This window comes from Antedon bifida, chromosome 9 (genome assembly GCF_963402885.1).
Source record: "Antedon bifida chromosome 9, ecAntBifi1.1, whole genome shotgun sequence".
NCBI lineage: Eukaryota > Metazoa > Echinodermata > Crinoidea > Comatulida > Antedonidae > Antedon > Antedon bifida.
Genome location: NC_136234.1, coordinates 6894527 through 6908758, shown reverse-complemented (window position 1 = coordinate 6908758; position 14232 = coordinate 6894527). Strand labels below are relative to the sequence as shown.

General features: G+C 31.4%; 3 protein-coding genes and 1 long non-coding RNA gene across 5 annotated transcripts in view; 1 reads left to right on the top strand and 3 right to left on the bottom strand.

Moving 5' to 3' along the window:
* Positions 1-188: 188 nt before the first annotated feature.
* Positions 189-3084, bottom strand: LOC144851895 (large ribosomal subunit protein mL48-like). The gene is made up of 6 exons (XM_078709547.1): positions 2934-3084; positions 2476-2572; positions 2118-2284; positions 1738-1849; positions 827-916; positions 189-552 (listed from the first exon to the last, which is right to left on the bottom strand). Exons 1-6 carry the CDS (start codon positions 2996-2998, stop codon positions 493-495), a joined length of 591 nt encoding a protein of 196 aa, XP_078565673.1. The 5' UTR covers positions 2999-3084; the 3' UTR covers positions 189-492.
* Positions 3085-3513: 429 nt separating this feature from the next.
* On the bottom strand, positions 3514-6209 carry LOC144851637 (DNA-directed RNA polymerase II subunit RPB7). Its single transcript, XM_078709200.1, has 8 exons — positions 6104-6209; positions 5702-5811; positions 5441-5600; positions 4986-5036; positions 4798-4863; positions 4467-4538; positions 4090-4123; positions 3514-3879 (listed from the first exon to the last, which is right to left on the bottom strand). Exons 1-8 carry the CDS (start codon positions 6113-6115, stop codon positions 3866-3868), a joined length of 519 nt encoding a protein of 172 aa, XP_078565326.1. The 5' UTR covers positions 6116-6209; the 3' UTR covers positions 3514-3865.
* A 1128-nt stretch (positions 6210-7337) lies between these two features.
* On the top strand, positions 7338-12209 carry LOC144852441 (sphingosine-1-phosphate phosphatase 2-like). Its single transcript, XM_078710245.1, has 3 exons — positions 7338-8085; positions 8426-8515; positions 10839-12209. Exons 1-3 carry the CDS (start codon positions 7483-7485, stop codon positions 11406-11408), a joined length of 1263 nt encoding a protein of 420 aa, XP_078566371.1. The 5' UTR covers positions 7338-7482; the 3' UTR covers positions 11409-12209.
* A 986-nt stretch (positions 12210-13195) lies between these two features.
* The window catches only part of LOC144852459 (uncharacterized), a 2164-nt gene continuing 1127 nt past the window's right edge, over positions 13196-14232 (bottom strand). For both annotated transcript variants that reach the window (XR_013614293.1, XR_013614294.1), the window contains exon 3: positions 13196-13973. This is a non-coding gene — a long non-coding RNA (uncharacterized LOC144852459). The remainder of the gene's footprint in view (positions 13974-14232) is intronic.

Here is a 14232-nt window from a genome sequence, read left to right as displayed (position 1 = left end):
AATGACGTCTACGCGAAATCAATGACGTCTACGCGCAAACAATGACGTCTACACGCACACACTGACGTTTACGCGCAAACAATGACGTTCACCACACGCAAACTATATGACGTACACGTAAAACAGTTACGTACACGCGCAAACACTGACGTGCCCAAACAATATTACATAAACACTAGAAGAAGTAAATTTATTTATCACTGTGATCTTAAATTAAGAATTTAATGAGTCCTTTTATACAACCATGTTTTGATATAAATATTGAGGGACATGTAACAAACTCTCAGAATCAATTGTTTTAAGTTAATGTACAATCAAACCAGCTATTTTACAATCTCATCAGTGGTTAATTTATCTAAAAATTAGTCATAACATACATGTATAACGATTTAGTATTGTATCTTGTCGACATTATGATTGGTAAGAACAACATTATCAGCTGGCATCTTGAATGGTCAATTAACAACTCCCTGGTCTGATTCTATTGCCTGATCACAAACTTTCTGGAACTTCTTTTCGTATGAATCTTGATTGGTAATCCTCGAGTGTGTGCTGTAAAATAATAAATAACAAATATTTTGTTAAAGTAGATGTATAAAGTTTGATGATATGGCCAGACTTGTACAACTTTTGATTTTAATTTCTTTTCATTTCATTATTTATTCAGTTATTATTTTGCTCAATTGAAGGAGAAAAATGTATTTTATATATGTTAAGGAAACATATACAGTCAACAAATATATAGTACAAAAAGATAGCTAAAAACAATGCTCTCAAAATCGGACTTAAGGACCCAAATACTTAGCATGTACTTATTTCAACATACCTGCTTAAGGTCTATGACTACTCCTTGTGGAACATGTTGTAATAAAACCTCTAAATATAAAGGAGCATCAGTTGAAGATAAATCTTGAACCTGAATTAAAAAAGTAATTTTCAAACTACAGTTATATTTTATTGTATGGATAAATGTCTGGCAACTGCCAACTCGATTACAGTGTGAGTACTGCTTTGATAATGTTTTTAAATATACCAAATAAGAGTAAAGTCCCAGCACATGTAAACATTTAGAGAAAATTTATGAGTGGGATTGTATTACATGGAATTGACCATAGTATCAAATTTAGCTTAAATTAAGGGCTGGGATAACTAGAGCATAATGTTTATGTAGGTTATCATTCATTCAAGTTAAATCCAATCCAAGATTGGATGTGAAACACTGGCACTTGTTTATATGTCATAGTAGTTTTAATTTGAGTGTGTTTCACAATGAGTTTATAAGACTTAATCATAATACAGTTTAAAAGAATTCACTATTATACAGACAAAGACAGCCATATCAATTATTTAAGGAAACAGTTTTTATGACTTATTTGTGTAGACTGCTATAACAGCATCATTGTAAAGGAAATGTCTCTAATAAAGAACTACTGTAACCAGAGACTCCCTGCAGTGCTGTAACTGTTAACCTCATGGGTGGAGTGGTTTCCGAATTAGTAATAAACAATAATAATGATATAAATAAACACAGAACATCAACAAAAATACTATAAGAGGAAGTTCAAAACACTGCCACAATAATATGTCTGTCTGTCTGTCTGACCATTGATTAGTCATTCATCAAATCTAAAAATAAACAATGTAAACATTTTAATGTTTCAACGTCATCATTGATTAATCATTCATCAAGTCTACAAATAAACAATGTAAACATTTTAATGTTTTAGCATGTCATACCTGTATGACTCTCTCGTGTTCTTTTAGTGTAAAATCCTTTGGTTTTAAATTTTCAGAGATTCCTTGTTTTCTTATAGTGTGAATCAATGTTGATTTTCCTGGTAATGCATACCTGTGTAAAATAACAATTACTACTTTACATCTTTAAAAACAAAATTATTTGTCTCTTAAATAAATTTTTTTGTATTTTCAGTTTTTGTTTCATTACTTTGTTTCATTACTTTGTTTAATTTCATTTTGCATTACATAATTTATTTATTTTTCTTTAAGATTAAATATAAATTCTGCACCTGGCTCCACAAAACGTAAAAATAAAAACCTATAATAAATGTTAATATCTTTAATATTTTTTAATTTATCATAAATAAATGACAACTTACGTATCAACGACATTGATGCCCATGTGTGTAGCCAAGTTGTGTGCAAATTGTGCATAATGTTCAACAGCAGTACAATCGTATCCAACGAGGGTGATATTCGTAACTGGGTAGATATTTGCCGACGAGGGCTCAGGAATGTCTTGCTCGGGAAGTGGTTGGTAGCGAAACTACAACAATTTTATACAAAATATGGATATTAAATATGCACATCCTGTTTGATAAAACTCTTTTTTCTATACAATTATCCTTTTTTTTCCTGAGTTGTTTAATGTAACCTATAGTATTATTATTTAAATTATTATTATATTTTAATTTTATTTGACTACATCATCAAAATGCAATTATCAAAAATAGATACCTCTTCCAAATCTGTTTCATGGTTATCGTGATAAGATTGAGAAAAGACTTGCTGGTTGTGATGCTTTAAAAGCTGACAATATGTTACTTCTTGTACCCTAATAGTATTATATTAATAATAATATTAATAATATTAAACATTACATTTTTATATAATAAATAAGAAATATTTTTGACTGAAGTTTAAATTAAAAAATAAAATATCAACATTATCAGAAAATGATATAGGCCTAGGCCCTACCCTATTCTTTTAAATTGTTTGAAAATAAAAACCATCTACATCTAATTATTCTACCCAATATAAACTAGATTTATTATTTTATTGCTAGGCCTTAACACTATTCCACTAGGCGGGCCGACAACAGGAAAGCTCCTAGCTCATCTCATTCTCTCTCCCCGGCCCCTTCATTCGGAGGGTAGGCCTAGCATATATGGAATTAAAAAGCATATAGTAGCTACCTTGATTGTTTCAATAAACACGCATTACGTACGGGACGTATTATTCTTCTTAGAGCAATATTCATTTCTAAATATATTTTGACATAAATAAGCAAACTAGGCTAATAATAATGTCAATTATCAAATTCGGTGGCTGACTTCACACACAACAAAACACGTTGTTTAAAAGGTGGCGCTATGTACAATTTGTATGATGTCATGTCCCATAACCTGATGTTATATGTACATAATGATGTCGTATCACTACCATATTTGGGCACATCACACTTTTTGTCAAACTAGTTTCATTGTGTAGACAGCATAACGTTAACAGGCAGAGACGCACGGTGAAATAATACAATATACAGCAGTACACTTCTCTTAGCGTTTATTTAAAAAAGGTCACAATGACAAAATATTTTACTGAGTTTTGTACTTATACAAACAAATCATCATACCTAAGAAAAACTATGTACACGTACAATATATCAAAAACATGGCAATGTACACTTTATTGTGAACTCAAACAATGTTTAGTAGCATTATTCATTCATTATCCTTTTTATTTATTCTTTATTCAGCATTTCTTCTTATACATACACTTCACAAATAAATATGCTTTTTCCAAACCATGTCACTTATTTTTAATACATCAAGATTATCATGAGAATTAAATTTAAATAAATTTCTCTCTCACTGCATGCTTTTGATTTAAGCATTATAGTGGTCTAGTACAACGCACATGTATGCGAGTTGAATTGTCATTTCTACAAAAAGTCAGACAAACTTCAGCCTTCCAAACAATGATGGAGACTGAATCATGTCTGTGTTTCACACCTTTCCAACTGGAGACACACATTTTCTTGATCTGGATCACTTCTAACCAGTCAATATCAGTGGTTATATCAACCATTCAATAGACATCATCATTATTCATAATCAATATAGCACCTCTAGTTGACAAGACCTGTGATATTTGTAATGATCAAATAATTATTTTATTTGTATTTAGTTTACTTGTTATGAATGTTTTGGACGCACCTTCATAAGTTTAAGTGTGCCACTACTACAAAAGTGCAGTACCATTAAATTATTATGATTATTTACAGTAAGAATAGTTTTTTTTTAAACTGAAATTTACTAATTTATTTTAGACATTGTACTAACTGTAACTTACCAAGGTAGTCATCCATAAGAGATCCAATTGCAAACTATAATTCAAGAAATAAGAAGATGTAAAAGAAGCTTTTGATAAATTAAAGATCAGGTAGTGTACAACCTTGTCTTTTAAAAATGTCATTGTGTTAGAAAAGTGATAGCACTCTCACGCATCAAATGGCCTGATACATGAGTACTGTGTATATATATCCACAAAAAGCACAGTAATACTATAGGTATACTGCATCATACGAAGTTGAAAAATTTGTGATGATCTACAACCCTACGCATATTGTGTTCCTAGAATCCCACTGGGTCATAGATCCCTAATGCATGTTTCTTTAACAGCCTGTATGACAAGCCAAAGTGCGACTTGAATATAAAGTAAAAACTTACAATATCTGTAGCGTCTACTCTAGTTCCTACAATCTTTAACCTGATTTCATCCTCTTGTTGTATCACCATATCCTGTGGACATTATTTATATAGTAAAAAATGTTATACATTTCGAAAAAAACCGCAACCGTTTTACAATTTTTTAAGTAGTTGCTGCTTGTAAGGATTTTTCTGAGAGAGTACAAAATGTAGTTCTCAAGAACAGCATATATTAATGTCACATGATAAAAACTTCTATCAACAAAGACAAAAACGGTAGAAAATAAATTAGATTCTACAGTATGACATAATACAATATATAACAATTAACAAGTGAAATAAAAACAATTACCTCATCTTTGGTTTTGTAACAGGGTGGATTTGAATTTGGATCAAACTCCATATCAGATGGAATAGACTGTAGAAAATTAAAAACAGTAATGCAAGATGAATACACAAATCATTCAGACCGATGGCTATTTGACCTTAACTATTGTTAAATTATTTAAGTAGTACTTAAATGTCTTAAGTAGTACTTACATGTCTTGATACAAAGCAGGATAGAGGTCCAATATCAGTGAAGAGACCAACCTAAATAGAGTAAAACAATAGACAAAATTAAATAATTATCATCATGGTTTTCTTAATAAAAAGGTAAATATTTAGTACATTAGTATGTACAACAGTATAGTAAATTGTATATTTCCAAAGATTAAAATTGGCTTGGACCATGCCCCAGTTAATATGTGTTTTATATCGATCGATAATTATTGACTAAATGATACGTCACATCAATGAACAATGGTGTGTCAATTTTTTTACACAGTATTCATAATGTATGATGCACATTGGACAAATGATGCACCTCTCCTGGGGGTTGTATGGTGGATCATACAATTGACAATGCATTATACAGTAGTTATATTTATGTACTATAGTTCATTCTGATTTTTCTTCTCCAATCAAACTGTCATAATCCTTGTCTAGTATGTTACCTTATTGACTTGTGTTACAACTGCATCTACTACTTCTCCTTTGAAAGGTCTGAACACAATGGCTTTATATTTGATGGGATATAGCACAAAACCCTTCCCTGGTTGTATCATGCCTGCTCCAATGTTATCAATTGTAGTTACAGCTATTACAAATCCATACCTATCATGAAATTAACATTAACAAAAACAAATAAATGAAACAGATTTATCAAATTAAACAAACATAGATTGTAATTGTTCGAAAATATTTGTTTTACTTACTTTCCTGTACAAGTTCCTTCTACTTCAGTAAACAGTTTTTGTTTGACAGTATTCAACAAATTCGGACCAAAATATCGTGGATGAAGAAGAATTTCATGTTCTAGTGATATCTGTGTAATTTAATGAAATACAGAGTTATACTAAAACTTATAAGTAACACACATTCACATACTGTATGTAACTCACAATACATTTTTCTGTAGGCCTAGGCTCAAAGACTATAACCGTTTTCAGGAAATACATCGCCTTGTTTGTACAATAAAACCCCACTCCAAATGTTGTATCTAGCCACTTCATAACACACACACAGACAGGCCTAGAACATTACACAGTATTTACCGAATACAGAAATAATCTAGGACTCAAACACCTAACATGTCTTTGCATATTTTCTTAACTTACATGATAAAACATTTTCGTGTTAATAAGCGTCTAGCAAATGTATAAAAAAATATAAAAATGTGGAGATATAATAATAAACGGGTGACTCTCTCAACGGTTGACTCCCGGTCGTAATAATCTACGCCCGGTCGACCCGGTATCATCAGGAGACGCCCGGTCCGGTTTTATAATGATATAATGATGTAAAGTACATTTTATTCAACATACTTTAGTAGTAAATTTAACTTTGTATATATTTTTCTTTCCAGAAACAAGTTAAAACCAGTTAAAATATTGTTAAACGTTTTATTCGTCACAACGCGTTACAAAACATCACTTATCACAGAGGGCAGTATTCAGTTTAAGGCGGTTTTCACACATCACAAATGTACAAAACGTACAATTAAATATTTTTATTTATTTATTTCTTTATTCTTTATACTGGGGAACCTGTTCAGTAGTAAACTACTGTTCTCCCACAGGGCCCAGTATAACATATAACAGTGACAAAATACAATGAAAAAGTATAAAATTAAAAAAATGAACTAGACCTTCCTAGCTGTATGTTATAGAATTTCATATTCAATTATTAAAAATATATATATATAATAATATGCAAATTTCAGTTTATAAAGTTTTAATCATTATTATTATTTATTGTACAAATGAATAAATATTTTTAAACATAAGCACAATAAAATTACACCATACAGTGATTATAGATTTTGCTTCCCCTTGTAGGCGAACCTCCTTTTTCCAGCTTCGGTACAAATATCACAATAACATTAAATATGTTAGTATGTACTTGATAACATTTTATATCATAAAACCCTACCGCGAAAATGGCGCCAAGATTCAACCATCTCCCTAGGCTCTCCAATGGCCAATTTATTTGAGTTATATTATTTATTATTTTTTTCTTTTAAAATTTCTTTGTTTATTCATTATTTTATTATTAGTTAATTTATATTTAAATTCTATATATTTATTTCAATTTTATTTTGAATTGTTGTCAACTTTTTTAGGGTCCCTATGATCAGCTTCGGATGAATGGACCGGCGTCATTAAATTGTTGAAATAAATAAATAGATTATAATAGGTAAAGTAAAGGTAGGTTTGCGGCGCTACAGTATAAACGTTCATGTACTGCTGCTGTTCTAATAACGTGCGAAGTGAATGAACTTTGTCCCACGTGACCAAAGTATTACGTCATAGCGAAGTTAATCAGCTGATTTTGGAAGCACGAATCAATAACACACGCCGTGAAAACACAATGATAAGCTAGCTGCTAATGAAAATAGAGCAGCGCTGACTTGCTTGCACACGGCAGCTACGGGCTGGTGCTTGACATTTTAAAGTGCAATTCTGTATAGTTACATTATTTTATTTATGCTGAAAACATGGCAAACTTTGGTAAATATGTTCGTTTACTACACAGTGCTGAAGCTGTCGCTGAATTTCAAGCGTTTTTCGGTTTAGAGAAAATAAACAAAGCTAGGTCGCAAGGAGAAGACCACGCTGCTTCTGAAGACGAACAACAGAATGGAAAACTACCGGAGGCCTCCTCAACAAAAGAGTCGTCGGTTCACAAAAGAAAGCATGTTGATTCTCAACATTTACAAAACTCAACTTCAAGTAGTTTTGAAAATGATGAAATGGAATTGGATACTACAGACACTGTTATCATAAAAAACAAAATATGGTATTATTTATTCTGTTTCGGTGCTGAACTAGGAAACAAATATTTTTATCTTGTGTTTTATCCATTTTTCATGTGGAATTTTTCTGCTTGGCTTTTAAGAAGGGCAATTTATGTGTGGGTTGTTACTATGTATTTAGGACAAGCTGCTAAAGAACTGATAAAAATGCCAAGACCATCGTGCCCACCGGCCATTAAGATGGAACGACGTTACGAAACCGAGTATGGCATGCCGTCAACTCATGCTATGGTTGGAGTATTAATGCCGTTCACTCTTTTGTTATCAAGTATTGGTCGCTTTGAGGTACACACATGATTTGATTTAATTTACTGAACTTTTTATTATGACGCCTTCACAAAGTAGCCTTTTAAATACCTTGAAAACAGCCTTAAACGTCTTTCACACTGTTGCGGCACGGTTCTGGTTCGGCAAAACGAATGCCAATGTTTCGTTTTCACGATTCTCCACGTGGCTATGTGCGAAGCCGTGTGAAAACGAAACATTGACGTTCGATTGCATTTGCCGTCATCGTACAAACTGTTGATTGGTTGACATCAACTTTTAAATTCACTCTCTCGATCTTATTGCAAGTACATCAATGCATCGAAAATATTAATTAACTAATTTTGTTTTTATTTTGCAGTATCCTTTCTTACTTGGACTTGTTGTGGCGATTTTCTGGACAAGTATCGTCGTCATGAGTAGAATGTATCTTGGTATGCATAGCTTACTCGTAAGGATAAATATTTATAATTCTAATAAATTTGTGTAAGAATTGAATAATGATTTGCGCATTTTTGAAATCGTGTAATGATTTATTTGTGGGCTTTGAAATTTCACAAGAATCCCTGTCATAATTCAATCTGCACTACAACTTTTTTTTAAAAAGAATACTTTAGGGAGAGTATTGCGCAAAAGCAACCACAATACAATCAATATTTTATCAAGGAATGTATTTTGTATCCTATATCAATATGTGGTAGAAGTTTTGTAACCCATTAAGCACACACACTTTGCAAACATTATTTTAAACAAGATAACACACTCATTCTGTCAGTATGAAAGCTGATGGTGATGAAAGTAGTGACCTATTTCCAATTTTTAAAAAAGAATATCCAATAAGCATAGTAATTTTCACTCTTTTTCACCTATTTCTACATTATTTATCAATTTTGAAAGATATCACAAAGTGTATTAATAACATATAGCATTATTTTATTTTTCCTTCAGTTCAAGTTCATTAGCATAATACAAAAACTGGATAAAAACATTGTACTGTTTGTAAAAAGAATTTATTTTTAAATATGTCAGTTAAAGTAATTGTATGTTAGTAATTAACATTTTAAAAACATGCCACTTAAATTATATTTCAAAAGCGTGTAAGATTTATAACAAAATATATAAAAATAAGCTTATTTAACGAGTCTCAACGATGATCTAACGAGATACTGAAAGATTTCAGTTCCTTTGTAAACATAAATCCTCATTGTATGCAAATAACTGCCAAAAACATGAACTCTTTGACCTTTTAGTGGGAAGCGTTATTATTATGCTCTCAAATACAATGAGAAAAGAACCACAAACATTATTTCCTTTGTAAGTGAACAATGATAATATTGTATGATGGACAATTTGCAGTAAATAAAAAACGTGTGGTGGTACCGAGTTTTTTATACATTACAGTCAATTATTTGTACAATGCTACTGTATAGCGAGTGGGACGATAGACAGACCCTAATTGAACAGACTATGACGAGTATGTATTCTGTTATCGTCTGTTAAATTATTATTCACTGAACCAAAGTGAAACTCATTATTATGACACTACAGTCTTCATTCATTTAACACTTGAACTTTATTATCGCAATTCTTTATATAAATAAATTGAAGTTGAACATAAAATATCGCATATTAAAAATACAAAATATATCACTCAACAAGTAATCAAAGATACACTAGGTACATATTAACATACAAGGTACATATTAAAGCCCCATTCCCTACGTTTTTTAGATCTAATTTAAGATCACAAACTATATTTAATGTAAAAATAATACTATATGGTCCTATTGCGATAACTTTTTTCGTCTTTAAACGGTTAAAAATGTGAAAAATAAGTCGATTCTAATAATTATAGCGGCCCGCTATAAATCCCAAAATGCATTGCGCGCGGATTGATATTTTTGTTTTTCACCTGTAATTCGCCCACTTTTCGATCGATCGTGAGGCCAAAACAAATGGAAGACTCCTAACTTTTCAGCGAAAATACCGGGTTTTCCGATTTGTATCAACGGAGTCTGGCAAAAATAGAAAGACAATTAATGCAGCAACTATACAACATCAGGCTAGGTATATAGCTCGCGTACGATGTTCGTACGTTACCGATGTTTACCAGCTAGGCCTACAAAACTAAGCCTAGCTAGGCTAGGCCTAAGACCGTCCACGAGGTCGATCGCCGCGAGCTACTTAGGTAGTGCATTGTTTCTCACTTTTTATCATAATTTACCATAAAACGTACATTTAAGACAAGAAATGACATGGTTTAATGTTTTTAAAGTGATATATATGTATTATTTTCCAAAAAACGTCCAAAATTGCAGGGAAGGGGTCTTTAACATATACACAAGGTACATATTAACATATAAACAAGGTACATATTAACATATACACAAGGTACATATCACAACACTAGCTAAAGTATTTCACAATTTTGATTGATAGAAAAATGTTATACAGTACTATGACCGAATAACCCATACTACCAATATAACCATCATTCGTACCCATCACCCATTAGAGAGACTATATACTCTGATTAACACTTGCTAAGGTATTTCACAATTTTGAAATGTTATACAGTAATTTTATGACTGAAAAACCTATTCATTTATTCATCAGTGGAAAATTACTCCCATTTATTGTCATTTGCATATAAAATATACATATACAGTATATACCACCAATAACCATGATTTTGTACCCAGCCCAGATTAAATACTAAATATATGTCTATTGATTCACTATTTATTAACGTAACTATTTTCAAATTGTTATAGGATGTGATTGCTGGAATCACCGCTGGCACCTTATTGATGACAATGATGTTTCCTTTTCTTAATGTCATTGACGACTGGGTACTCCACAGCAAGATGGCGCCCTTCATTATACTATTGCTTATACTTGTGTCAACTCTCGTATTTCCGAGGGACTCCAAGAAATGGCGTGAAACACATGCCGACACTTTGAACATAACAAGTATCTCGGGTGGAATCGCAATTGGATCATGGATAAACACATACATTGGGATGCTGGTTCCGTACACGGAATCGTTACCGTATGTGCTATCGCTACCGAGCCTTTCGACGGTAGGAGTGATGCTACTTAGGATGGTTGTTGGCGTGCCTCTACTTCTGCTGATGGATGAGATTTTAACGTTTTGTATACGCAACACAATGGCGAAATTGTTAGGCGTGCCGTTAAATAAGAAAACCAAGCGGCTACCGCTTATTGAATTGCCGCATAGATTCGGAGCGTACTTTACTATGACTGTTGTTTGTGTAACTATTTCACCGTTGACCTTTCAGTATTTAGGTCTTGACCCTCATGGTCCTTATATGGACTTATAAATAATAAATAAAGACTTTTGATTGATATCATACATTTATTAAAAAGATGATGTGAGGAGTGCAGACTTACTTATAGTCTAAACTTATCATAAGCCACTGTGACTATTGATACCATGGAGCTAGATAAATTTGTGCTAAATTAATTACAGTTAATCCATGAATTGATTAAGGGAGGAAGAGAGCAATATATAATATTAATAATAATAATAGCCTGTTAAAAAGACATATCAAAATGTAGTTCATCATTTAATTTTAGCTGTTAAAAGGGGCACGTCCACATAGAGCCATGCCTGTGTACAGTGTAATAAAATAAAATACAGTAATTCCTATTACCATGGAGTAATATAATAATAATAAATCATTACTTTTAGGTACAATCTAATCTATCAATTTTATACTTTTCTCTGAACCTACTAGTTTTATATTTTTTTTCTTGTTCTTATATTTTTAAAATTACAGTATATCTGTATTTGTTTGTAAATTTAACTTGACCAAAAATCTTTGGACACAAAATATAGTTTAATGAGCAATTTTTAAAGTACTGTACAACAATTATAAGTTGATTAGTTGTGAGATAATATTAAAACAACAAACATTCATAGAATATACAATAAGACTAAAACAGAAATTCATGTAGGATGGCGTTTATAATTATACACTTCTTGCATGCGTTTTTAAAACAATAAAATAATGTATGTTTTACTGTAATATAACTGATGTTCAAACAATTATGGAAAATTTAAATGTAATATATATGATGCTTGCATGATGTAATTGTTGAGTAAAGATATTTTAATTTAATCCTAATTTTTATAGCTTCCTTTGTTAAGACTGTTCTTACATATCTGTATTACACAACACCCACAAGAAGACGGCAACTAAACTTCACATTCTTCTTTTAATTAAGTGTTAAAATAAGCCATATATGGGCATATGTAACCATGGAGAAATACGTTTTTCCATGTATAACAGATGAGGTTTTTGTTTCAATTTGGTAGAGGAAACAATTAAAATAGAAAGAACAATAAACAATAGTTTGATTTTACAGCTGTATGTCATTCAGTTTAACCTTGACAAGCCCACCACAACAGATGCTGTTATCAGCCTAATTAGTATGTTGTAAACCTATTACAGATAGCCTCCTTTAAAATACAGTAGAACCAATTCCACGTAATTCAGCTTGCATAATTACTATTTTATTGTATAGATTTACCGGTATTTTCAATAATATAATCAAAATAATATCAACCTAAACACATTTGAAAATTAATCAATTATGCATTTTGTGTGTTCTAGATTATTGAGAGTACCCTGTATACACTGATAGAATAAATATCAGGCATATATGATGGTATTAGATTATACAAGTTATCTAACCAATTAAATATACAGGTACTGTATGTTGTACCATAGAGATATTAATATCTCTATGGTTGTACCTACTATTAATGGAAAGGTCACATTTTGGATAGTATTTTTGGTATTCTTTTCTCAACGATTTACTACAGTTTTTAAGAATTACTGGAAATTAATACGATTTGAGTCATCGAAAGGGCTTTCTGGCTTGAGCTCAATTTCCCATGGAGTAAAGAATAAATACAATTTCCTGAAAAGCACCATTTAAACTAAATTTAGACACTCAGTCTTGTATTAAGACCTATACCCACACATTCTAACTGCTAAGGTTGATTATGTATGGAATGCCAAAAGGGCATTATAAACATAGTCTGTTGAGTTATTTGGCATGCCATATACTTTATGAAATTACAGAAAAATTCAAAATAATATTCTGTTGCCATACTGGTATGTTTTATTTATGAATACTACAATAAACTTTTTATATTCATATTTAAATACAGTAGTAGTAACAAATAGTAAATTAAAAACGAACCTAAAAACTAGTTAATATACAGTAGTAATTCATTTTAGATATTACAGTATTTATTTAACTTTAATTTCTTTATAGCTTTAAATTTTCAAACATTATATAAAAAGGTAAAACAACTTGTTTTCATAAGAGCTACTTAATATCAGTTGGACTTTGTAGTCATTTATGTCAAATGAACTATATCAAATAAGATTTATATTCAACATGATAATATTGATAGAAGTACATGGTACGATTTTACAACGCCCAATTAGAACTTCATTTTTAATGATATTAAATCAGGCAACAAACTTAAGGCATTTAGGCATGCCCAGAAGTGTTTAGGCATGTTTCCCCCGCCCCACATTTAACTTTATTTTGCCATAAAGAATAACTAGTAAAATTACTAAACACACTTGGGATTTGAAGGCAAGCATGTTGTTTACATCCACTTTCAATACTCTAAGTGATATACATCACATAATCTACAGAGAATCCATAGTGTTTACAGTAACACACTCAGCTCAGAACATTTTGGAGCAGACGACTTCTTCATGATTTAAATCATCATATAAACGTCATATATAAAATATGTTTTTCTAGCCTCATTCATTCCGATTCATTTATTGACTTTAGCTTATCATAGATATTTGGTAGATTGTAGTTTAACAAGCGGCTCATTCCAAGACTAAACAGCACTGGAAAAAAACAATGAAAATTCAAATAAGTGGAGTTGTGGTTTGGTGGTTATGGCTTGGCTACCAATCCAAGGGTCCTGGGTTCAATCCTGTCATGTCAGGATTTTTTCAAATGACAAATTACAACTCCACTCCCAAAGACTTGTAATAAGACTTTGTTATGTTACATGTAGAACATCTTTCATGTTTGTCTTCTGAACAGGATTCGCTTATGGTTATCCATGGCAATTAGACCTTTACAGCAATTTCTACAAAATCC

Excerpts from the sequence above, each read along its gene's own strand:
- LOC144851895 (XM_078709547.1), bottom strand. The coding sequence starts at position 2,998 with ATGAATATTGCTCTAAGAAGAATAATACGTCCCGTACGTAATGCGTGT. Across the intron at positions 2,573-2,933 it reads TGTTTATTGAAACAATCAAG|GGTACAAGAAGTAACATATT; the intron begins GTAGCTACTATA and ends TAATACTATTAG. Across the intron at positions 2,285-2,475 it reads ATGAAACAGATTTGGAAGAG|TTTCGCTACCAACCACTTCC; the intron begins GTATCTATTTTT and ends AAATTGTTGTAG.
- LOC144851637 (XM_078709200.1), bottom strand. Across the intron at positions 5,037-5,440 it reads TTGTAACACAAGTCAATAAG|GTTGGTCTCTTCACTGATAT; the intron begins GTAACATACTAG and ends TACTCTATTTAG. Across the intron at positions 4,864-4,985 it reads CCTGCTTTGTATCAAGACAT|TCTATTCCATCTGATATGGA; the intron begins GTAAGTACTACT and ends AATTTTCTACAG.
- LOC144852441 (XM_078710245.1), top strand. The coding sequence starts at position 7,483 with ATGGCAAACTTTGGTAAATATGTTCGTTTACTACACAGTGCTGAAGCT. Across the intron at positions 8,086-8,425 it reads CAAGTATTGGTCGCTTTGAG|TATCCTTTCTTACTTGGACT; the intron begins GTACACACATGA and ends TTTATTTTGCAG. Across the intron at positions 8,516-10,838 it reads TTGGTATGCATAGCTTACTC|GATGTGATTGCTGGAATCAC; the intron begins GTAAGGATAAAT and ends AAATTGTTATAG.